This window comes from Syngnathus floridae, chromosome 16, assembly GCF_059516105.1.
Source record: "Syngnathus floridae isolate MCC-2025c chromosome 16, RoL_Sflo_1.0, whole genome shotgun sequence".
Taxonomy (NCBI): Eukaryota; Metazoa; Chordata; class Actinopteri; order Syngnathiformes; family Syngnathidae; genus Syngnathus; species Syngnathus floridae.
In genome coordinates, this window is record NC_142428.1 from 6,613,780 (window position 1) to 6,639,840 (window position 26,061).

Below are 26,061 nucleotides of genomic sequence, written 5' to 3' on the forward strand. Positions count from 1 at the left end.
AAGGCTGCAGCGAGCAGCTTGGGTTGAGAGGCTTAAGTCCTCATTCTCAACACCAGGGGGAATACTCTGATGCACTCCACTTGTAACCAGCTGTCCCTGTGTGCTTGTGAAATTTTGGCCTGATGATTTGTAAAACTGATATCTAATAGGCTCAATCTGTGAACGATTTGATGAGCCATACAGGTCCGCTTCCTGCACGGCTGAATTTGAAGTGCTGCGGCCTTTCATGCCAATGTGTGATGGGCCTACTTCCCTGGCGTGGGCCCAGGTACTAACCAGCATGGTGGTAGCGAGGCGGAGATGGCTCATTTATTTTGTTTCTGCCTTCTTGCAGACTGAAGTTTACATTTGAAACATTTCTCACCTCCAAAACCATGTTGCTAATAACCTCCAAAGGACACTTAATCATTGCTGATGAGTACAATACCAGGTAGGGAAGCTTAGTGAAGTTAATTATATTTGCTGTCATCAAGAATAAATGTGTGTCATTACTTAATGACACTCGACTAGCCACAACCAACCCGATAGAGTGGCCAGGAACGATGAATGGCACCAACGTTGCCGTTCGCTTGCACCAGTCAAGGCTGCTGACTCCAGCTAAGCGACACTGGCTGCAGCATCTGTCCGTCCATCTGTAGCGTAGCTTAGCGGGGGTAAATGGAGTGGAAGCAGATTGTGGTCTTTGCTCAGTGTCTATGTGCCAACAGATCCAGAGCTTGATGGGGGACACCGGCAGAGATGTCACGACCTCCGCATCCCCGCTGGCCACCATAACCAGCAGCGGCTCAACCAAAAGCAGCACCTTGACGCCCTGTCGCCTCCAAGGCCCCATGCAAACGGGCCTCCCTACCCCCATCACCGGTGCATCCAGCTCCATCACACCCTCCTCATCTGCAGCAGCCTCTTTCTTTATCAGGTGAGCACCTCCCCCAGGCTGTCATCCAAAGGTTGACTGACTAGATTAAGCAGTTGTTGAAGGAAAATGTGCATGAAGGACACACATGCATGCAAACGGCCGGTGTGTGAGGAGACTCGCCCTTGGCGGTTCATGGCGTTCACTTAAACGTAGGTGCACGATTTGCAGAGTGATGTTGTGGCCATGGTTGAATGACGGCATGCGATAGGATACGCTCCATCACAAATTTAAATGAACCTTCACTTTACAGGCGCCAGTGCGTATGAATGCATAATAGAATTACATCATTTAATATAAGTAGGGAGAGTCTCACGAAGGGGCTTAGGTTAAGCTGTGTATTGTCCTGAAGTATTTCATGTTTAATTTGTATTTTGAAAAGAGACAAACATTTGCCAGCTTGTTTTTAGAATTGGAGTTTTAGCTGCTCACTGAAGCTTTTTAGTCAATTCTCAAAGTATGTTGGCAATGTCCAAACCTGCTGGGAATGGTGCATGGGGACTATTGAAGGTCTGCACGGCATGAGGGAGAGGAAAGCAAGGAAGAAACTGTGACAAGAAGCCCTTGGGACATCACCGAGGGGGATTACCTTTTTCTCCAGAGGGGATTATGAGGATTTCAATTTGCAGGGGAATTCCAGCATCACCAACTTCCTCTGCTTTCTGTTCTATGGCCGGGACAACAGTGAGGTGTGACGCAGGATGGATTCCTGACACTGATTTATATGTTGTCATGTTTTCGTTAGAGCGGACCACGAAAAGATTATGATCAAGTACCGGCCAGACAGGGGGGGGGAAAAAAGAGGGTGAGGTGAATCTGTTTTTTCCGCTGCAGCAGGTCCTGGTGGGTTACAGGAGGTAGCGATGGAAGTCCCACCTTTCATTTGATTCCAAAGATAATTTGCTTGGCAGGAATCTAATGTTTAACTTGGCTCGGAGAAGTGTGACGATGCTACGAACAACATTCCACACATGTAGAAAAGGGTGTTGGAGATGCATTGTGGCTGATTTGAGACTTCCTGGAACTGCTGCAGCTGTTGCTCACTAGCAAAATATTATTGTAATCATTATCTCCTACGAATTGTCGCAACATCCTAAACACTGATTAAAATGGTACTTTTCTGTGTTTTCATGATGAGAAAAAAAAACTATTAGAAGAAATCCGTGTCCTTTCAGTTTGAGACTTGATTGAAAAACCCACATCTGATTAGTATTCTGGTTTGTTCTGGAAAGATACAATTAGTGGGATTTGTGCGTAAATCCGCAGCGCTGGGATGGTGAAAGCGGAATAATCAAATAGTTGCTGGCTCCTTGGACATTTGTTTGACATTCACCGACAACATTTCACTTGCAAATGAATTTTTAATCAGAAAACAATTTGCTTCTGTTGGGCTGCTCTTGCTTTTGTATATATCGTGAGGAACAGACAATTAACATTCTTACTTTTGCTATTTGTATAAACATTTGAACTCTTCATGATGAAATATTTTAAAGTAGTATTTACTTGGAATGTGATCACCATCAAGGGGGTAATCGTAATTTATGTCCTTTTTTTTTAATATTGATGCTGACTGAATTATATTTTAGAGAGATAAAACGCTTGAAAAGAGGATGGAAAGCAAAGAAGACAGGGTCAGTAATGACCAATTAGACTGACTCGACAGTTGCATGGAGACAAGAAGAGTCAGGGGTCAAACACTGACTGGCTGCTGTGCATATTGTTTGTGTGTGTGTGTATGTGAGTGTGTACGTGTGTTTGCGTTCATGAATTTAGAACCTCGTGTTCAGCCGACGAGCACGCTAAGCACTGATTGCCCTGTGACGGAGCATATGATTAGTATATTGACACAATGCTGCGTAATGAAAGCAGGTGGAGCTCACAGCAGGAGCAAGACTGGAAAGAACTGCTTCCTCTATTCCAATATTCCTGTTCCATTAACACCTGCTGATTATAAAGGTGGGGTTATTATTACCCAGAAGGCCTGCAGGATTTCTCCGTGGGGAAGCTACAGATTGCGCGATTTTCAATATATTCGGCTTGGTCTGCTAATTTTCAATAAAGACAGCGTGAAAATTCGTGGAAAAAAAAAATCATGCATTGTTTGATTAGTATACCTTAGTGCAGAGGTGTCAAACTCATTTTTTTCGCAGGCCGCATTGTAGTCATAGCTTCTTTCAATGGGCCATTATGACCCAATTAAATGTATGAGCACCTCATATTATACAGTCAAAGCTACAAAACAAACTGACATGTAACTCGTTTTCAAATCAGACAAGTAAAAACTGGTCAAATATTTAAAAAAAAAGATATTAATAAAAGTGAATTTGCAATTCTAGTAATGATACACGAATTTGATGCACAATTTGTTTTCATGGGCCACATAAAATGATGTGGCAGGCCGTATCTGGCCCCCGGGCCTTGAGTTTGACACCAGTACCTTAGCGCAAGAGAGTTATACAAATATTGCGCAAATAATGATGGGCTGTGCCGACTGCAGAGGTGACATCAGTGTTGCAGGGGCACGGCTGGGACAGCTGTTTACTGGAATGTGAGCCTCGGAGGAGTGTCAGGAGGAAGTGGCCGGGGTTTATTGTACCTGCACTGCAGCTGCTGCCCAGGTGAGCCTTGTTTGCTAAAGACTATGATTTCACACAAGGAATCTTCCCGTAATTGTTGGCAGCCGTCGTTCTCGTGCTCGCTCACGTTTGTGCTGTCGTGCCGCTTCCCTTTGAACTGCTTTGAGTACACTGCAGAAATTGAGTTCAGTATCGGTGACCTTTGACCTTATGAAGACTCGTCTGGATGAATAAACAATTCCCGCAGACTCACACTTCGAATGGTCCCCTTTGGTTGGCTGCAGTGTGTATGACAGTGGAGATCATGATGCCTGATAAGTGGGCGGGGCTTATTATGTGGAGTACAGGGGTCCACTGAGTGAGTGTGGAGCCACATGGCAGGAATAGCAGGACAAGATCAAATGTGTTTGTAAATGATGACTTTCGGAAAGCCAGCTCGGGCTCGATTCTTACTGCATCAGGAACCGGAGATGTGCAACTGTGGGGAAGAATATTAGATTGACCACAATGGGCGTCACGTAAGATCTGTTCCCACACGATATCCAGATTCTTTGTATGTTTAATGCCTCTGTTATGTTTCCGGTTTCTTCGTTTCTGCAGGCCGCTCGTTTGATCTTTCCAAAGAATGTTTCTATCTGCTCTGTCCTTTTTTTTTTTTGTTTTTGCATAGTTGAGGCTAGACTGTCTGCTCCCCGGAGGTGAGAGGGTAATGGTTGTGTTGTCAAGCCACCGCAAGATGGATTCCTCCACTGGGGCAGGAGTGTGAGCAGAATGTATAGCATAGCAGAAAAAGACACCACTGAAATGCTGGCTCTCTTTTGAGACGCCAGTGTAATGTTAACACCTTCTGATAAACGAGAAATGATTCATATCAATCTGTCGAAGGCGAGCACGTATTCCCAGGGCAGCAAATGGTGCAATCACAAGTATGGAGTGGGTGGAATTTGAGATGGTTTGCTTTATTTATCTTTTTTTTTTTTAACCGTAGGCTCAAACACTGATTGCTATTTTACCACTAAAATCAACATAGTGGAATTAATGGCTGCTAAACGTTCAGTGCCAAACACAAACGGCTGCACTAACTGAGGCTGTGGCGGCTCATCCAAATACACCTTGGTGTGATTCCATCCAAGCCCGGCTGAGCTCCACCAAGGCTGACGTGTTGACGGAGATCCAGCCCGGCCTTGTTGTGTCAAGGACAAATCCTCCAACCACCCTCATGAGGTTTGCTAATCTGCCCGCAGCTCTTCGTATTTCTCATCGAACAGTTGCTATGGGAGCAATAGACCGTTCATTGCATGCTTAATTCCGATTTCATTTCTACGGTGTCTACTTTCTACGAGTCTACCTTCTTGCTTGGAACAAGTGATAGTATCATGCCCTGCAGAAGTAGGCTGATGCACGCCATGATGACAGCCAGCAGTATCACTTGCGCTTGTCATCACCAACCTGCGAGTGAGAACCAAAACGGAGTGTTTGGTGCAGCTTCTGCTCTCTCCCTCTCCCTTGTTCCCCCAGATAAAGCTCTGAGTCAGTAAGTCTGTCTGGCCCACTCACATAGCCTGCAGAGGGTGAATGTCTGACAAACAAAAGAGCTGAAGTGCTGACGTGGGGCTATGTGCTCACCCCTGGTCCGTGTGGACTAAACCCCGCGGGGAGTGGAAGAAGCACGGCGCTTCTGAGAGATTCCTTTCTCATGTAGAGTCATGAGAAGACTTCTGTTGTTACTTGTCACCTTACATAGGGCTGCCTTTGTTTCATTCTATCGGTAGAGGTGATAAAAATATGGACGAAGGAAGAAAAGGTCAAACCTTTCATACCATTCCATTTCCAGCCCACATAGAACTCAATTGAACAGGAATGTACAATAAATAATGTCAGTGTATGTCCAGCCTTTTTTCCCTGATAATAAAAAAATGCACTTCTCTCTAAAAAAAAAAAAAAAAAAACTGTTAGCTCCCAGTTTAGCTTGAGTTGTTACTCTGAATGGCGAGCCAATCTCACGCCTTGTGGGCTCAGGGTTACAATCCACACTGTTTTCAGTGACAGGTGTCATGCAAATGCATACTGTTATCATACAATGCGAGAGTGTTTCAGGATAAGGTTGCGTTTAAGTGCTTTGGCTGATGCAAGGATTTGTATGACCTATTATGTGCACATGCAAAATAGCTCCCAGTGGCCTCTGATACCCAAATCGCTCCCGGGCTTTAATATGGTACCATGACTCACCACAGACTTTCCAGATTCAGACGAGAAACTCGTCACCATCTTCACAGTACTTATAAATAGACTCTGATCATAACATTCAGAAGCTTTTTCGATATGTGCAGTGTCAAGCCAAAAGTTGCAGTAAAGCTTTTATCCTCTCTCCTTTACCGAACGCGGGATTATTCTGTAATCTGCTCACGACCGGATACGTGAGAGTTGGCTGCAGATGCAAAACAGAAAAAAAAAAATCCTATTATCCTCATCTACATTATGCGGCGTGGCCTGTGCTACTGCGTGAGTGATACAGGATCATCTTGACTTAATAATATCCTTGTAGCACGGCTATTCTTCCATTGGTTGAATGTTTTATCTGCCTGCTATGCTACATTTCCATTTTTCCACCTTTCCAATCTGCGACCACGTAGCAGACTCGAACGCCTGCGGCGTTTATTAAGTTCCCTATTAACTCAGATATACATAAAAGATGAGTAAACACATGTTCAAACTCCCCTGCCCTTGCTGCTTTGTAGCCTTCGGGAATGGGTGATTAAGCACCGAAATGATTTTTAGCAGCCCACAGGCCACTTTGTTGTGATAGCCTTTAAGTGGACGTTCAAATAAATAACCGCTGGGTGTCTCTCCTTGGTTGCAAGTGATTAATGAAAAAGCAAAGTGGGGCAGAAGCTGTCACTTCCTCAGTCATCATGTCCCAAGATAAACATATATATGTCAAAAAAAATTAAAAAATTGCTTTTTCTTTTTATCCCTAGACCGTAAATGTTATGGTGAGCAGTGCAGCACATCCTGAGAGTTTCAAGGGAAAGGTGTGGGTGGGAACGGCGGTTGAATCCGAGTTCAACATGTGTAGCGAGCGTGTGATGTCATTCCAGTTGATTCCCTGCAGCCGCACACATCAGCACAGCCCGAATAGCTGTTGCAGACTGTGCAGGGTGTGAATACACAGGAAGGGATGAAAGCGGCTGTTAATCTTTGTCAGTGGTGCCAGGGCGGCTAGGGGGGTGAGGTGGGTGGGATAAACGGCAGTCTGCACAACCTAAGGAGAATATGTCTTCATCTGTCACCTATCAGATGAAAAAGTGAATTTTGTGCTGAGGTTTTTGCCCCTCCCCTCGCCTTGCTTGTTGAATCAGGTTTGCCATAGAAGATTTAACATATAGCACATGAAGCTACAATTTAGCCACTCTCAAACAAAAGGAGGTCAAAAGCTAAGGATTTAGCTTTGACTCTCATTTCCAATTCTTTCCTCCAGGGCTTCTAATTGGCTCCTCCATCTCATCGACTGACAATTGGGTCCAACGGTGCCCTTTTCTTTGTCTCCTCCTCCTCCATGACCTAATGTTCATCCCATTTAAAGCCATATTAGCCAAAAACAATAAAATGAACTGTAAATAGAACTATAGCCTCTGACTTTTGCCCTCAAATGTCCCTCATTTATAGGTCTTAAGCCCTCGTTAAGATGCTTGTCTAGTCAAGAGAGCTTTGTGGCTTTACGAGGAGAGGAGCAAACACCTACAAAAGCCAAAAAGTTACAAGGACACATGGTGCATTCAAGTACCCACTTTTCTGTCCTTTTGTCTTTGTGTAATTATTCAATTCTTAATGCAAAAAAAAAAAGCTTGTGTTAATCCGACTGGTTACACTTTCCTTATCTGCCGTTACACACCAAACCAGGTTTTCCTGAATATTGATGAGTTTTTGCACCAACTGTTCAATTTATTCTTGGCCAACTGGGGAATACCATTTTTGAGGGAGAAAATAAGATTCCAAGGTGTCTGTGTCAAAGCCTCAATGATCAATTTTTCCTTCTCAGGCATAAAATTATTTGGTGCCGCATTGGTGGAGCCTCAGTGGCACTGAGCCATTACATGAGAAGACTCAGCTGCTCTTTTCTTCTTCATCTTACTGGAAATGTCAGTGTCTTTGAACTGTTTCTCCCATTCCATCATCATAATCTCTGATTTATTAATCCTTTCACTTTCATGCATACGATTCCCCATTTGGTATTTGACGTCCGAGGTGAGACAGAAACAAAACAGCAGTTTATGGAACAAACATATTTTAAAGGTCTTGGTGCAACATGTTTGGCACGTGCTGTGCAGGATATTGCCCAGCCAATTGAAAGTCACATCCCTCACTGTCCACTTTAACTAGGATTCATTTATCTATATCCAATAAATCTTAGCCTGGAGGGGTTGGGCTTTTTTTTCTTGCATATACTGAGAGATGGCAGACTATTCACAGGCTGGAAGAAAACAGGCAGCCAGTCAGTTAGAATCGCCAATACTTTCGTGTGATAAGATTCACTCAGCAAGATAAGAGTGTTAGTTCTTCCTTTCCATTTTAGGATTTTAAAATGGTTGGAAAGGAGTGGTTTTTTTTCTTGATTTGTGAAACATTGGATTGTGATTGTGAAATAATGGACGCTTGCCAAGGATGAATCACTGTTTATGATGGGGGGGGGGCAAAGTGGGACAGCAGCCAGAATTTCAGACTGGGTACTCTTGATTGTTTCGAGTGAATTAAGAAAAGGAAGAGGAAGTGAGAAAATAATATACACTTATACAAAGTCAACTTGTGTGATTAACCTCAATTATTTGCTCCATCTGACTATTTCTGCTTGGCCTTTCTTGCTGCTACAAATTTTCGGCTGTATCTACTTTATGCATTTGTGAACATGAGGTCATGATTGCTCAATCACCACCGAAGCGTAGCATCGGTCCACTCGTGTTTTGGCATCATGGACATTTGTCGGCTTGCACGGATAGGCAGATTTGGCATATTTGGAGAGGAGCCATATGGGCTGCATTGTTTGAGTGTTGGTAATACATTTATTTGATTCCCCCTGCTCATCTCTGGGTCAAAAGGGTGTTTGATGGTGTCGAGGGCAGCCCATCAATAAGACGGTGTCTAGTGATTTTAGCCCAGGGTGGTTTCCTCTTATTGATTCTCCAAAAGCCAGCACCTCACCTGAACGACTTCCTTGTCAGTCAATCCCGAGCATCTGCTGATATGGCATTCCTGGCAGCCTATCCAGCTAACAACATGGTTTTGTGAGCATTCCTTTCATAAATCCAAGACAAATTCGGAGCGTCTCCAAATGTGAGCCAGTCTGAAGCATTGTGCTGTAGTCATTATCGCTGCCTGGTGGTGAGCTTGGCTGCAGCTCAACATTCCCGTCTCCATTCATGAAGAGCCATTCTGGACAGCTAATCAGCTGCGCTGTGAGCGTTTGTTGTGCACAGTCTGATATCGCTCTCACTCATCTGATCCCTGCATGTCTACAAAGGGACAAAAATAAAAAAGAAACTCACTGAAAGGAAATGTCAAGGATAGTAAATGTGGCCAGCGGGGTAATTAGCTTCAGAAAAGGCCTACCTAAAGATCTCTGCAGATGGCATGACAAATTTGCACAAACAAGGTGCAAGCAACAAATGATTTTTTGGAAATGAGGAATTTCTCTCTCTCTCTCTCTCTGATGCTGAACAAAGAGATTTTCTTTTGGGTCATTTCAATATGCAGCAATCATTATCTGTCCTCCAGGTCTGTTCAGTAGAAGACAGTGATGAAGCTGAAACGCTATCAGGGCACTTCCAATGGTGACCGCTTACAATTATGACGTCATCTTGACATATAACACTTGAAACCTCACTAAAGGGGAGATGCATTAGTCCAATAATGACTAGTTAGCCTGTCAGTGTGACCAATGTTCACATTGTCTTCCATGTGGATGCTTGGCAATCAGGACCCACCAGCGGAATTGGAAGCATGTGGCAAAGCTTGGAGCAACGACTCTTTGAAATAAGCTCCTGAGGCAAATTAAGTTGGACACGCTACAAAACAGCACAGGGAAGCGCGCCGAGGCTCGGAGGAAGCTAAAGGTTACGTGATACATCAAACCGCTTCATTACAATTCTGTGCTCGGCAAATAGGTAGGCAAGGGGTCTGGATTTTTTTTTTCTTTCTCTGCTTCCATAGTCCATCCATCCAAGTTCATAAAAGGGGCACTGTGTCAGAAGCGGAGAAGTGCACAGAGAGCGTGTGTATATTTGCGCTGAATGTTCTTTCATCTGGCAGCACTCACACTCGCTCTGTCGGACGCTATCCAACAAGACCGGGTTGGTCGGCTGCCCAGGGAGCTCCGTGCTAAATTGGCAGCCCGGGGAATACGGCGCGCTCTTGCCCTGATGCTCGCCCACGCGCAGGCTTTCATTCTCCTCTTTCTACCCTTGACCGTTGACTGACTGCACTCAATCTCACCGTCCAGCATCAATCTGTCACTCCAATGTCTTTGCCACCTTGCTCATTTAGTTGCAACATTGCTCATTTATTCTATCCATCCTTATCTGTACATCATTTTGGATTAATAGCACCTAGTTAATTACATCCTGCAACAAAGACAAATTACAAATGTGCATATAATGTCATGAGTAACCACATCATCATGCTCACATGCATGTACTGTAGGCATACTAACCAAATCTGTTTGAAGTGTGGGACCCTAAAAGAAGAGAGGGCTCCTGTGGGCATTAAGTATTCATCTGACGTGCAGTGGGGTGCACTGCATGCATGTGCGCGAGTTGGGGTTAGAAGAGCCTCTGTGCGTGCGTGTGTGTGTGTGCGTGCACGTATGTGCATGTAGGGAAAAACAGTCCTCCCAAATTGCGCCGCAAGCAGCCAGCAATCGAGTGAGCTGACACTCCGTTGGGCTGTCGAAAGGAAAAGGGGATGGGCTGGGGAAAAAAAAAAGAGAGAGAGAAAACAAGAGAGAGAGAAAGCAAGAGAGAGAGAGAGAGAGAGAGAGAGAGAGAGAGAGAGAGAGAGAGAGAGAGAGAGAGAGAGAGAGAGAGAGAGAGAGAGAGAGAGAGAGAGAGAGAGAGAGAGAGGAGGCATAGCAGGACAGCTGCCAGAATTTCTCTGCGAGTAGAAGGAGCGAGAGGCAGACTAGGAATTCTCTCCCTTCTCAGCCAGCCAGTGGAAATCTTGCATCCTAGTCCGGCATGCTGATTCCTGCATGTGAGCAGTGGGAAGGACGTGATCCTCAGAATGAGCAGCCACCACCACAGGGGGATTAAGCATGCAGCCTGTGATGTGAATGCAGAATGAATGTGAATGAAGGGGCGGAGAGCAAAACTGTGTGGACTCTTGCTGGATTGCTGAATCTTTGGACGGCGGATGAAGTTTTTCGAGAGCAGAGGGATGGAAGGCTTTAGAAGTGCTTTAGTGGCGCGTGAAATGAGGGGATGCTTGGTCTCCTCTTGACCCCTCATTTCCTTCTTCCAAGAAGCCCTGCGGACTACCTGCCCCCCCTCACACATTGGGTACTTTTCCCGTGTGCCCATTCTCTCCCGCACCCCCCCCATTCAGTTCCGACGTCGCCCACACCTCCTCCTCCTACTCTGCATCATCTTCGCTCTGTGAAATCAGGTGGACCCTCTATGATTGCCATCGGAGTAAAAAGAACCCCGGCGCCCTGGCTGGCGAGTGGCCCCGCCTCGCTCCGTTCTCGCCAGATTGTGGCGGCATATCAAATGTTCAAGTAATGGAGAATGCTGACAACTCAAACATGGACTGCAAAGTTGGACTCTATCAGTTGTCTGTTTGCTGACTATCAGCTAGATAATGGATTGGAAAGAGCTGTAAGTATCCATCACAGCAATCCCTTTAACTTTATTTTATTTGCAGTAGATGCGAGCAGATTTCAGTCTGTCACTTATTCTTGACTTCATTTATTATAACTGCACACGAACCAGCGTCACTTCTGGCAGTGAACAGGTGGACAAGCTGCCTGAGCTTCTTCTCAAAGCTTATTTCCTTTGACTGATTGCGGCCAAGAAGGAGAGATGAGGGGAGTGTTAGCGAGAGAGGAAGTGACAAGTCATTCATTTCCTTTTGCATTTCCTGCGTATTTGTTATTTTTAGGAAGAAAAAAAATAGACATAATCCAATTTTTTTCTCTTCCTTTCAAGTAGCAGCAATTTTGATGCGTGAGGCAAATTTTGACCACAGTGGTCACAACAGTTGGGAATCAATAACCATATCTTTGTATTTCCTGTTGCTTCTTGATGCAGAATAAAGAGCGTAAGATGAAGTGTCTTGAATCAATGGGCTGCAAAAACTACCTCTCCAATGTAGCTTCACCTCCCATTCACCTCCACCACCATCATTTTTTCATCCGCACAATCCAGCCGGCATGCTCTCACACATCAGCCACTCCCCTGGGACAACCTTCTCCTGTAGCCCTCTTGGATGCAATAATTATTCCATCAGCCGGCAGCGTGTTCTCTGATTGTGCTCAAGGGTTGTCGCTGCAGGGGGGGCGTACAGTGGAGAGGTGAGGGATGAGGGGAGTGCTAGCTGGGTGGGGTAGGGGGGAGTTGTCACTCCAGGACAAAGGGAGGGAGGTGTATGTTTTTGGCAGTCCTGTCCGGAAGAGCCCTGAAATGGACTAATGGGGCTTGCTTGTTCACTTCTGTTGCTTCTCCCATGTGACATCCCAGCAACAACTAGACAATTTCAGCGAGATGTGGAAGTATTGCACTTTCTGCAACCTTGCATTGTCGGATTGGGTATTAGTTGATCCCAGCAAAGTTTGACTATATTCCCTGCAGACCCTGCAGAGATATAGCAAGACAAAAATAAGTTGATGGGCCAGACTCAGCTGACCTTGTCTGACTTTCTCCATATGGTGGATAACAATTTTAAGGACTTTCCAACGTGTGGCTTTTGTTACATCAGTTTTAAGCGCTCAGCAGCATATATCCTACTTGGTTTGGTAAAAAAAAAAAAAAAAGCACTGCATGTTTCGCTTTGAATTCTAAAACAGGAGAATATCATGTGTTGTAATTGCCCTAGAGGAGAAACTCCCGATTGTTGTTATTGTTCCACATCTAGGAGCTCTGTTTGTTTGATGCAGATAAAATCAATGCTCTTCACAGCTATGTCAATAGTACAAAAAGATAGTCCCCTGTGGGAGGCAAAATAGCTGTGAAGAAGATGCATGACAGCATCTTTCATTGGAATGGATTCTTGAGAATTTGTTCTCATGGGAAGATGAAATAACTGGTTGTGGCCTTCTGGTTCTTACGCAATATGTTTGGTGTCGTTTCATTGCAGGGCAGCTCAGAAGCTCAACCTGTCCTCCAAAAGGAAGAAGCAGCAGCCTTCCCTGCTTCACCCACAGGAGCCTTCAATCTACCCCACCAACTTCAGCGGCATCCTGCAAGTGTCGCCCCCTCCTGCTCCACCATGCCTGCTCCGTGCCAGCTCCAAAGTCAAAGAGAATCCAGGGATGGGAAAGGTGAGACACCACCACCACCATCACGTGCAGCCAACTAACAAATAAAATAAAATAAAATAAAATAAAATTAAATTAAATTAAATTAAATTAAATTAAATTAAATTAAATTAAATTAAATTAAATTAAATTAAATTAAATTAAATTAAATTAAATTAAATTAAATAACTTTATTTCCATTTCACACCATGGATGTATGTATATATACAGCAAAATTATGACTTGTAATTCTGTGTGCAAACACACAAGGAAGTAGCATGGCAGCGAAACCAAATCCACAGTTGTGAAAACATGACCTCATCGCTACACTTTGACAGAGGTAAATATACACAAGACACAAGAGAGGGTGAAAGCTGGGTGGAGACACACTGGACAACATGCTGAAGGGAGTTTGCTGTGGCTCAAACAGTCTCATTCTGATAAGCCTGCAGGAATGTCATGAATTCTCTTATTTGTGAGACCGGTATTCCTCTCACTGAATAGGCTGAAAGGGTAGCAAGAGACAATCATAAATTGCAAATCTCTTCTTGTATCAACAACAGGTTTCGGATTTCCATGATTGCCGCACTGCGCACCGATGTAAGCCAAAATGGTAGTGATGGGGCAGACATTAAAAAAATCCATGTAAACACATCACTCTTCCTCTGTGGTTTATTGACTATTGTTTGTCTGAGCTGGCGTCCTGTATTTATAAAACAGAAGTCCCTGAACAAGATTCAGTCCCACCTGGGTAGGAAGAGCTTGCTTTTTTTGTGTGCCAGGTATCCAGACAGTCGGGCCATTTATTGTGAACTTCCCAGTGAGACACACTAAGTCTGCGTTGTAAACAAGCCCAAAACTGAGGTAAACTGTGCATCTGTGCACCCAAAGGGCTTGTTTCCAAAGAGGTGATTAACATTTATGGCATTGTTACGAGTGTGTAAAGCTCGGTTATAATTCTAAAGCCATTGCATTTGTTTCTTTTCAGTCTTTGTGCCCATCTGTCTTGAAATTGTTGAGTGACTACGTCGTAATACTCTTTTAAATTGTTCCACGATGTGTCATGGCAAAAGTGGGTCGCGTCTACTTTTGACTGATTTGGGGAGGGCCCAAATCACACTAATGGACTTGTTGAGGGATCTCGGGGCAGCGAACCAGGATCCATTAGCACAGCAGTCTGAGGTGTGAAAGTACTGGAGTCAATTCTCTGTGGGTTCAAGTATGCCTTCTTTGCCAACATAAATATAACTGAGGCATTTGCTTGGCTGCTAGCCTCTGTGTGAGAAGCTGCAGTTATGTGGAAGCCCTCTAAATGTCACAGCAAATGTAATATTATATGCACATGTCAGTCATGGCAAAAGCTCTCCTGCTGAGTGGAAAGCATGCACTTTGCAAGAAATGGCTTTCCAGCCACAATGTTTTTGCAGCCCTGGTAGCAAATCATCTTGCAAGTGTAGATCTTGCAGTTCTTTATGATAAATGCATTTTTTTTCCTGGAGACCACACCCATAGACACGATAAACTCTTCAATCGTGCAGCACTGACTGACTGCATGTTAGACTAAAGTGGCACTCCCTCATACTCGGTAACCATGGCGATTAGATGGACAACATCCCTCGTCGTAATATGGTCAGGCATAACGGTGACCTACGGACTGCGTAAATGTTACATTTGTTGTACGGCACCTGATTTTCCATTTTCCAATCATAGAGGTGAGAAGTAGGAAGAGTGAGTAGGTGCTATGGTGGTGGGGGGGGGGGATTATGCTTGTGCACTCCCATGCGGGTGAGCTTCGCTTCGTGCAGAAAAACACCCCGGCAGAGCGCTAATCCTCTCGCATGACACTTGCTTCACACATTCATCTGCACCACTCTCCGCCTTGACTTTCAATGCACACCTTGCCGCCGCTCGCTGACACCATTAGGCATTAGGATGACCTGCCGAGTTTGCCAGTCAATGTTGGATTGAGCGTTTCCATGGAAACCTTTGGTGTCCATCAACTCTGATACAGATGACGTGATGTTAATGCACAATGTGGCACTGAGCTTTCCTTTGGGAGGTTGAGCTATATTCAGAATGCCTATGTAATTTATTCTCTTTTGTCAGTACTCGAAGCAAAAAAGCAGGCCTGTAATTTTTATCCCTTTGTGGCAAATCCGAAAATGTCCTTCTGTCGTGTCTGGCCATTTTTCATGCTTTGTTATTTGCTTTATAATTGAACATGTCTTTTTCTCTCTTCTCTTTTTGTCACTCTGGTCTGCAGGTCAAAGTAATGATGCGTATTTGCCCGTCTTTGGAAACGACAGACTCGTCAGAGTCTCAATCCTTCCTGAAAGTGGACAGCAGGAAAAAGCAGGTCACCCTTTACGATCCCGCATCCAGCCCGCCACACTCAAGTTCAGGACACAGACGCTCCGCCACTGTTGCTGTCCCAAAGATATTTGCTTTTGATGCTGTTTTTACCCAAGACGCCTCACAAGTAAGTACAGACATTGTGTGTCTGAAATGTTTTTAAAGGTTGCATGTGGTGCTTCATTCTTTCAAGGGTAAAGGAACGTCTTAAAGCTGATAGGGAGTGGCCAGGGGCTTAAAAAAAGTGCCGCTCTTAGGTCAGGGGGCACCCTTAGCAGGGTGGGCCTAACAGCTGGGCCTTTTAAGCCCTCTGGGGAATGATTTGAATCCACTCCAGTTATATCTAACCTCACTGCTAGAATCTAATCTCAGCTCTCGGGAAGCAGATCCACTGACATGAAAGACAAAAGGTCGGGTGCATGTTTACAAAATGCTCTACGCTCTTAAAATTTGCTGTGTCTCAGGGAACGTTTAATAAATGCAAGTCATCATCTCCTTTATAATTTACGCTACTTGGAATAAGTGTTTGCCTAAGTAAGCTGCTGATAGTTTAACCCTAAAAGGTTTTTTACTGCAGAGCTGAGGCCAACATGCTTCGATTGTGCCGCTGGGACTTCACTGCTGGTGGCTAACTGTATCAGCAAGCTGCTGTGCTCTTAGAAGCCTTGTTTGCTGTATGATGTATGGGAGGGGCGAGGGGCGGGGGGATTCTGCTACCCGACCCCAGAGGGCCTATACTAAAACAAATTGAAAAAATGAGGAAGGCATTAACGCATGCATACACGACAGAGCAATGAGCAAGATTCGGCGATGCCAAGTAGATGTTTATTTAAAAATGTACTGTGGGTGTGAAATGATTTGAGTGCCTGATGATTATCCACAGGCGGAGGTGTGCTCAGGTACGGTGGCAGAGGTCATCCAGTCAGTGGCGAATGGCGCCGACGGATGTATCTTCTGCTTCGGACAGGTTAAGCTTGGTAAGGCTGAATGATTTTGAAATGTTTTGTTTTCTCCTCTCAATATGTCAATCAAAAATTCCAATTGATCAAATTTTCCCTCAGGCAAGACGTACACGATGATTGGAAAAGACGGCTCCACTCAGACCTTAGGTGTTGTGCCCTGCGCCATCTCCTGGCTCTTCAAGCTCATCAATGAACGCAAGGAGAAGACGGGCGCACGCTTCTCCGTCCGGGTGTCTGCGGTGGAAATCTTTGGCCAAGATGAGGAACTTAAGGACCTGCTGTCTGACGTATCGACGGGGAGCCAGCAGGAGGGCCAGTCGCCAGGCATCCATCTCAGAGAGGATCCCATTTGCGGCACTCAAGTAAGAACCAGCCAACATGTTTTTTTAACAGCATCTCTGTCGGGAAATGCTAACAACATTAAAAAAATGGTGTATCTAATTTTTTTTCCTCCCAGCTATTGCTGCCAGTTGTACTCTCTTGCCATCAGTACCTTATTGATGGCTTTCACCTTACCGTTGCATTGACTCTCTTGTCAGCATCCATCAGCGTCTATTATGTGTGTGTGTGAGCACTTCTAAGCACAATGGAGGTATTATTATTGGGGGAGGGTGTCAGTTTGAAAAGCCACTCACAGGTGTTGCTGTCAGATGTTTGGTGAACGTGGATCTGCCCTCACTTCAAAGTCGGCTCTTCTTCTACTTAGCAGCCACATGGAGGTTGCTTTCATATTTCTGTTTCTGTCTTGTCCAACTTCATCAGCATCCATGGTGAAGGCCTGCTTCCTACTATATTACATCTGCTAATCTTCGTCCCTCTGTGAACATATCTGCTGTTTTAATTGCCCCCGAGACCCAATCTAATGGGCAGAAATATGTGCTAGGGTCCAATTAAGCCTTCCTTTCCAGATCTGGTCTTATTCTCAAGCACCATGTGGATTCTTTTGCTCACCATTGCCTTTTCTACAACCCCCCCCCCACCGAACCCATTTACAGCTTCAGAATCAGAGCGAGCTTCATGCCCCGACAGCTGAGAAGGCAGCCTTCTTCCTGGATGCTGCCATGTCGGCCCGCAGCACCAGCCGGCCCGATGCGGATGAGGAGGAGCGACGCAACTCGCATATGCTGTTCACGCTACACATCTACCAGTATCGTATGGAGAAGAGCAGCAAGGGAGGAAGTTAGTGTCATTTTAATTGAGGCTATGCTACAATTCACTGGCGCAGAGGTTCCAATTATTTTAAGTGTAAACATCAATAAAAATGTCATACAAAAATGATCATGTATATAGATGCATACATTTATTTAAAAAAAAAGCCCTAAGGCAACTAATGTTATGCCTGATCGAAAAAAAAAAAAAACCTTAAACATGAAAACTCTTCTGTTACAATTTATCAAACCTTAGCAGCAATTTCTATCCAGTCACTTAATTTTCTAAATAATTTAAACAACTCCTTGGATTCTTTTTATTCACATTTGTTTGTACGTGTGTGCAAGCATTGTGTTACACAATTTTTTTTTATGATTTGCACATCTGGAATAAGCTTGAATCACTTTACAATTTTAGTTAACCAGTCTAGTCAGGTCTGTGTAACTTTTCAAATCAATGAACATCGTGTGAGAAACTTTATGTGTGTTTTACTCACCGCTTTTCTCCCTCGGCCATTTTCCCTTCAGTGTCAGGTGGGCGGAGCAGGCTACACCTCATTGACCTGGGGAGCTGTGAAAAAGTCTTGAGTAAAAGTCGAGACGGAGGAGGAGGTGCGTGTCTTTCACTGAATGCATTGGGAACCGTCATCATGGCTTTGGCGAATGGAGCGAAGCACGTACCTTACAGGTAAGGCTCACCTATTACTCACCGTTTAGTCCATCTGTCATTGTATGGAGCAAGTCCTTGCAAGTTGAGCTTAGTTTGTCTTCACTGCTTCTGCAGCAACTTCAAATGATTTGTCCTCCTGGAAAGAGTTTTAAAATAAGCTCACTTTATTTTTATTGGAATTTATGCCAGGATTTACTGATAATAATGATCCCCATTAGGGACAGCAAATTGACCATGTTGCTGAGAGAGTCCCTTGGCAACATCAACTGCCGAACCACCATGATTGCCCACATTTCGGATTCCCCGGTTAACTACGCCGACTCACTCACCACAATCCAGTTGGCATCCCGGATTCATCGCATGAGGAAAAAGAAATCAAAGGTACCAAGATCATTTTATTACTATGGTGCATTATTTAAAAAAAATCACTAGCGTTAGATAACTAAGCAGTGCAGATTAATTATCAAACATTATATTGCTGACGTACAGCATAATGCTATTGAAATTATATCTTTCATGTTCCGTGCCACGGCTTGATCCTTTAAACAGGTCTTCAACCTGTAATTCTGGAGTGATAAAGCAAATTAACGCATAATTACCCCTGCAAATGAAAGATTATCAGTGCAGTAAGTAGTATTTCTCAGCTCCTCAACATATTATCGTGTAATCAATACCACTCCCTAAGGCATTGTGTAATGCATTTCTTTGTATTAGGGAAATATATGCTCCAGATAATTAGGCGCAATGACAGCATACATTTATTCCGTTACGGTTCCAAGCGTGATTACAATGTAGTCCAGACATGGCAATTTATTTTATTGACATTAATTTCTGCGTGACTATTGATGTGCACTTTTAACCTTGGTATAAAAATTGACGGATAATATCCCAGGAATTAATTTTGCCGACTGCTGACTTAATATTACTGGTATCCTTTAACTAAGTTTCCGTAGAGCCTTCAAAAGTCTGTTTAATACACTTGTGTTTTTTTCCAGTATGCATCCAGTTCATCTGGAGGGGAAAGTTCCTGTGAGGAAGGGAGGATCCGTCGACCACCTCACCTCAGGCCTTTCCATCCTCGGACAGTGGCCCTGGACCCGGATCAACCCTCTCTTCTCAGTGATCCAGACTACTCCTCCAGTAGTGAGCACTCGTGCGATACTGTCATTTACGTGGGCCCGGGTGGAGCTGCGATCTCCGACAGAGAGCTGAGTGACAATGAAGGTCCACCTGCTTTTGTTCCCATCATCCCTTCCCTGAACAAGAAGAGGGCAGTCAAGGAAGGTCCCTTAGACAGAGACCAATTCTTTAAATGCAACACGTTTGCTGAGCTTCAAGAGAGGCTGGATTGTATAGACGGTAGTGAAGAACCTACAGCATTTATTGGTGAGGGTAAGCGAAACCAAGCGAGCCCCAAGACGGACAAATCCAAGGAGAGCGGAAGCTCTGTTTCACCAAAGACTGTTGCAAGTATGACTTGCAACCAAGATGGCACGTCACCCAAACAATCTCCTAAATCTGTTGCTGTACAGCCATTTTGCAGTCCTGGCACTAAAACGAAAGTGGACATTTCTGAAAGGCAAAGTATACCTTCAGAAAGCAAACAACCGGAATGTGTTCCCAATGTATGCAGAACCAGCGCTGATGGTGAGAGGAACTTGCTTTCAGAAAACAGTGTCGATACTGATCAATTGCCAATCGCTGCAACGGTTCATCCTGAACCAGTTGTAAGGGAGAAGATCTACTTCAACAAGAAAGCATCTCACAAGGAAAATTCAGAAAAGACAGAACGATCTACCACCAGAATGCCCCCGGTTGGAATGAGCCACCAAGCTGTCAAACGGAGGGATCCTTGTGCTTCTCCAAGTCACCGCGCTCCGATGGAGGTTTGCCAGATCAGCTCCGCCTTGCAGGAAAGATGTTTTGATCGGGACATCCTCAGAGCTACCGTCACCTTGCAGCAGCCTGTGGAGCTGAATGGAGAAGATGAGCTGGTATTCACCGTGGTAGAAGAACTGTCTATTGGCGGTATTGGAGATAAGGGCCGGCCATCCAGCATCATCAGCTTTAACAGTGATTGTTCTCTGCAGGCTCTTGCCTCTGGCTCCAGACCTGTTAGCATTATTAGCAGCATCAACGATGAATTTGATGCCTACACATCATCTGTTGGTGGAGCTGAGGGAAATGTTGAAATGGTCACACCGCTGCAGGAAGGAGTAATGGAGTGTGTACATAGTAGAGGTTCATCTGTCAGCTCTTGGCTTAGTGAAGTGAGTGTCTGCACCCTGGAGAGTGAAGGGGCACAATCTTCTGATGTCTTTCTTCCTCCAGACAAGAGTATTGGACCAGAAGCTACATTTCATTTTGAATCCCTTGACATGTTCCATCCTGGACCATCAACTAGAGAAGCCAAGAATTCCTTGAATGACAGTGGGTTTAGTTTTTCAGAACAGGACAGTGACAGTGTCGCCTCAAGCAAGCTGTCCTTGACCAAGTGCCCCCCATCTCCAGATCCAACCAAAGCACCCCATAGATTACCTTCTAAAATAACAAAAGCTCACTCACTTAGCTCCACACAGAGCTCCTCTATGGTTCACTCCAGTCTTCCAAGGAAGGTCAAACCTACCTCATCCATCCCCAGTAGTAGCAGTAGCAGCAACAGCAGAGATCCACTGAGGCAGGAAAATCTCTGGCAGCGCACAGACAACCTCTCACAAGCGCAACCCATCGTCTCCGCCAGCAGGTTTGTCAGAACCCCTCCCAGTGGTATCTCCACGAGCAAAGTATCCAACAACTGTAACAGTACATCTCGACCATCCAAGGTACATGGGTCTACCTCATCCCAAAGGGTGGTTGATGGGTGCGAGAAGTCTGCCAGTAAGAAATCTGAACCCCCCAGCAGAATGCCTCAACTAAGAAGAGGTGCCACCACTCTAGGAACAGTGCCCGTCATCCATTCCTCAACGGACTACAAGGGAACCCAAGATGCTGCAGCAGCAACAAGCCTTAAATTCTCCTCTCTCGGGAAAAACAACAAGGCTAACTCACAGAAGTCAAGTTATCTACCCAGACCTGGTTGCATATCCCCTCCTCCACCACCGGTAAGAAAGTCCAGCCTGGACCAAAAGACCAAGATTCTTCTACCCCAAAGTGCCTTAAAGTCAGCATATGGGGAGGCAGGAAGGAGCATTGGGGCAAGGGCAGGCGTGTCGGAGGATGAGCTTGAGGTTCGTCACAGAGTGGACTCCATTCATTTTAAAACCTCCAGCCTAAGATCCGACCATGTCAAAGTCACTTCCAGTCTGAAGGCAAGAGGAACGAGAGGTGAAGCTGGGCATCACTATGGGAGTCAGATATCCTTAGAGAGGAGTGACAGTTTGTCTCTGTCCAGCCCCCGAGCCGGGCTTAGTCGAGAAAATAGTGGAGCAAGTCTCGGGAGCAGCAGCGGCAGTGGCAAAGTTGGTAAATCCATCCCAAGATTTGGCATTCCTAATTCATCAAGTTCTCCTATCGCTACCTGCCCGTCATCTCCAGGAACCATAAGCAAAACGGGCCAGGTCAAAGCATCAGGAACCCCTCGAACATTAGGATCACTTAATAACAGTAAGGCACGCTCATTGTCCGCCAACAATTCCAAAGGCTTAAGTTCCTCCACCAAATCTTTGGCCACTGCTGTGACTAGAACTACCAATGCCAACCTTCCGCCATCAGGCAGAACATCAGCTCCTCGGACCACCGCTGCTGTCAGCAGCAAACCAGGGAGAGGGACTATCATGGGGACAAAGCAGGCCGTGCGAGCCGCCAATAGTCGTGTGAGCGAACTGGCAACAGGTGGAATATCGGGGAAACACGTGAGAGTTTCCGGAGATTCCGACAGCGGTAACGACAGTGGCGTGAACGTGGGGGATGACAAATCCCCAACAGCTATGCTACCTTCTCCGTATAGCAAAATCACAGCACCTAGACGACCTCAGCGCTATAGCAGCGGACATGGTAGTGACAACAGCAGCGTGCTGAGTGGCGAGTTGCCACCCGCCATGGGCCGCACAGCTCTCTTCTATCATAGCGGTGGCAGCAGCGGATACGAGAGTATGATTCGTGACAGTGAAGCGACGGGGAGCGCTTCCTCTGCCCATGACTCAATGAGCGAGAGTGGGATGTCATCTTCGGGCAGAGCCAGGAGCTCCAAATATCCCAAAAAGAGAGCAACTGGTGAGATTGATTTACTCATTTTCAGAAAAGTCAACTTGCAACATTTTCATTTAGCAATGCCGCCTGGCAGTCTTGCTCCATTATCAAGAAAGGCTCTTTATCCTTTCTTTTCCATTATCCTTTCTTAGCAAATTGGTATTTCATCGTATTTTCTTTCCCTTTGCTAGAACTCCATGAATTATTCATGCATGTACGGGAAATCGGTGATGAATGTATCACAAGAAGACGTCTCAAACTGTGTTATGATTAAGTTAGATGAATTGAACATGAGTTCAGAGGACCTAGCTCTATTTCTTTTAGACCATTATAAAAATTGGAATTCAGGGCCTAAACAGGACTTAAGCGAAACCCTCTAAGATATTTTCCTGTTTGTGAACCTGCAGCATGCTAACTCGGGAAAATCTTATAAATATGCATCCAGCAGTACTAGGCCAGCTTTGCATTATTTGCGACTCATACATATTCACCCCCAGACTCCAGTAAATACTAAATGCACGTTTTGCAGGTTTCCAGAGAAGACGGCTAATTCCAGCGCCCCTGCCAGATACCTCTTCCCTGGGGAAGAAAGTAAGCACAGCAGGCCAGTGGGTGGACTTGCCCCCAACGTTGAAAGAACCTTTTGAAATCAAGGTCTATGAGATTGACGATGTGGAACGCCTTCAGAGAGGACGTCAGGAACAAGTTTCAGAGGTGCGTGGAGGAACTTTCCCGACATCTTGCTGACCTTGTCATGGATCATGTAACGTCTGGCTCTCACTTGCTAAGCCTTAGCAGGACTTTGCATCTACAACAAGTTGTGGGAATGTCTTAGCATACTTCTTCCCAGTTTCTTTTTAAAGACCATGACAAGAATAACATGACTCAGACGTCTGACCTTCAGTCAGCTGAGTGGCAAATCTCCGATTGGAAATGTCAGCGTCGAGAGCCTACGAGCTGAGAATTTTGACTCCTCGGGAATGTTAACAGTTCTGGAGGCAATTACCGACAGGCTTTAAATGATATATGGACTGTTCTTGAGGGCAAGAGTGCGGATAATGAAATTGTGAGGACCGAGAATTTGCAATGAAGACGAGGCTCAATCTGCTCAGCGCTCATCGTTGATTGCCTTTTATAGCTCCTCTTCTGTGGCTCATTGACTGCTCGCATAGCTTTAGCATAGCCATGCAGAGATGTGTTAACTTCTTACGTTTGATTTGCTTTTAATTGGAGGACGCATTTCGATAGTAAAAAAAATGATTAGCACACTTTAGCTAAATATATTCGGATTAATCATGTTCCACATTGTAACTTTTTTTTCTTGTCATTTTCAGCAACCATTTCATGATGTTGACAAGGTGAGGAAACCTTTGGCTGTCCACAAATATCCATTTTAAATTGAGCTTTTATGTCAATACGGGTGTTTAAACAGTTCTCATGATCCCCCAGGGCCTGTTGTATTTTAATAATAAGTTGAAGATGTTGGAGAGAAGGCAACAGCAAGTGAGAGAATTGAAATCCAAGCATGAGGTTTTGATGGAGGAGCTCGAGGACACCAAGGCCCGGCTCATGATGGATCCCAGCAAGTGGACCGGAGAGTGTCAGTATTTATTTATTTATTTCTATCTTTTATCGCTATACCATCATCTGAATTACTAATATTATTTTTGTGTGAACAGTTGAAGTGGACCCAAATTTGGATAAAGAGTCCCCGGAGTACCTGGACATCTTGGAGCGAGTTACAGACGAGCTGGAATTTTGCGTCAACTTGTGCAAATCGCGTGTTATGATGGTGACCTGCTTTGATATCAGCACACAGTCAGCCGGCGCTCACGAGGAACCACGGGAAGTTGAAGTGTGAAGCCAGATGGAAGTCGATTAGGAAAGGAGTAGTGAGGAAGTGAAAGGATGGTGAAATGTAGTAGCCACTGCATTGAAGAAGGCAAGAAGGCGTCTTTGCATGAGAACAGGAAATCGTAAACCACTTTGCGAGAGTGCCTCGTTGTCCAGGGACATGTTTGAAGGCAGTGAAACGAAACGTGAGCACAAATGCATAACAGTGGCCATTAGAAGAGTCAATGAACACCTGGAAGTGCCTTTTTTAAAAATTGTTTCATGTCTTTGTTTTTCATTTGGTGCCGCCGGCATACCTAAGCAAACCCTGAACATATTGCTTTTAAGAACAAATATTTTATATTGCATTGTAAAGTGTATTTATGATTATGTGGTGTGTAAAAAAAAAATCTCATCGGAAGGGTAGAAATAAAAAGGGGGGAAAAAAAAGAAAAAAAGCAATAAGCTAATGTTATTGCGCTCCCAGATTTTGCCTTTTGTCTTGTTTGAAACCTCAGTCAGCATTTTCGGCATTTTCATTCAGCCTCTTGCGCCTTATGTTCACTTTTGTAGTTTTCTAGATCTTCAAATTGGACTGTGTTTTCTGATGAACGCTCTCATCTCCCATCAACCTCCGCAAGGTTGAGTGAATGTTTTTTTTTCGTCCCTCCAGTTGCCTTGATCGCAATGAGTCTCAGTGGATGTGCAAAGGTCGAGCAGCAGTTATGTACAGTTCATCGATGGGTGTCCGAAATGAGGTCGTAAGCCAAAACATATCAATCAGAGAGCCACTGTGATGGACAGTTAGCGTTAGGTGCTCGTTGGTGCCTCCACACATGCCCATGGAATGGTTTTCTATACAAGCCTACAATAAGAAAAGGATGATGAATAGTTACACTGACAGCAAATGGGGATCTTTACAATGTAAAAAAAATAAATAAAGTGGCACAGAGGAGAAAGCACAAGTAAGCCTGTGTTTTAGTTTTATTGTTTTGAATTTGTTACAGCTGAGCCTCAGCTCTATGCATTCCACTTTTTACTGACAGTACTGACTTTAAGTGCAACAGCACATTGGACTTTTTGTTCTGGATTATTTTATTTATTTGTTTTATTCTGGCGAGTTTTAAAAAAATGACATAAAACGGCTCCACGTTTTTTATGGTCTCCAGTGATATTATGCATCTTAATACAAATTACGTTGGTATTAGTTAGCAATCTGTATGTCATTGGAGATGATCACTGGAAATGATTGCGAACTTTTTGGGGTATTTTGTTGCATTTTTTTTTATATCTGTAATAATAGGACTTTGTTTACTTTCTTTGACAAAGATGTTCTCTCTCAGGCCCTCTCTGAAGATGCTGCATGATATTTTTTAATCATTTTTTTAAGTAATGATTTCTACTCCATTTTTACCATTCAAATTTTTTACAGTAACTTCACTTTTCACTAATGTGGGTTTAGGCTTGTGAATGAAAAACCTATAATACCAAACCAAGACCTTTTTCCAAGAAATTATTTTATGTAAGGTCATATTTCATATCGAAACCCATATTTTCGAATATCTTTGTTTTTGTATAGGATTTTCAAACCCTGTGTAAAAATGTATGATATGGCAGCTTGTGTTTTACTTTTACAGTATCTGTGAATAAAATACTTCTTACGGATGATCCAGACTTTTGTCTTTTTTTTTTTTTTATTCGCCGTTTGACATGTGATGATGCCGGGTCACATGATCAATCCTTGTTACAATAAATTATGTTATGATCCAAACACAGTCATCCAATGTGCTTGCACATAATTCTAACAAATATCGCCGTATTTCCGCATCGTAAAAGGCACTTAAAAGCTTTTAATTTTCTCAAAAACCAAAGGCGTAATATGAAGATCCGATGAACCAATCAGAGCACGATGCGTTT

At 44.4% G+C, this 26,061-nt stretch overlaps 1 protein-coding gene across 7 annotated transcripts in view; it reads left to right on the forward strand.

Moving 5' to 3' along the window:
- Positions 1 to 25,812, forward strand: part of kif26ab (kinesin family member 26Ab) — a 47,934-nt gene extending 22,122 nt beyond the window's left edge. For 3 of the 7 annotated variants that reach the window (XM_088400724.1, XM_088400725.1, XM_088400726.1), the window contains 13 exons: positions 708 to 916; positions 12,832 to 13,015; positions 15,255 to 15,470; positions 16,227 to 16,320; positions 16,405 to 16,667; positions 17,301 to 17,484; positions 17,982 to 18,141; positions 18,342 to 18,504; positions 19,119 to 22,335; positions 22,841 to 23,025; positions 23,646 to 23,669; positions 23,761 to 23,911; positions 23,991 to 25,812. In XM_088400724.1, the coding sequence (XP_088256850.1) occupies positions 708 to 916; positions 12,832 to 13,015; positions 15,255 to 15,470; positions 16,227 to 16,320; positions 16,405 to 16,667; positions 17,301 to 17,484; positions 17,982 to 18,141; positions 18,342 to 18,504; positions 19,119 to 22,335; positions 22,841 to 23,025; positions 23,646 to 23,669; positions 23,761 to 23,911; positions 23,991 to 24,172 (5,232 nt within the window). In that variant the 3' untranslated portion in view covers positions 24,173 to 25,812. Of the gene's footprint in view, positions 1 to 707; positions 917 to 3,839; positions 4,008 to 4,477; positions 4,714 to 10,581; positions 11,355 to 12,831; positions 13,016 to 15,254; positions 15,471 to 16,226; positions 16,321 to 16,404; positions 16,668 to 17,300; positions 17,485 to 17,981; positions 18,142 to 18,341; positions 18,505 to 19,118; positions 22,336 to 22,840; positions 23,026 to 23,645; positions 23,670 to 23,760; positions 23,912 to 23,990 lie in introns of those variants that run through there. The other 4 variants (XM_088400729.1, XM_088400730.1, XM_088400731.1 and 1 more) reach the window with 4 other exon arrangements.
- Positions 25,813 to 26,061: the final 249 nt, after the last annotated feature.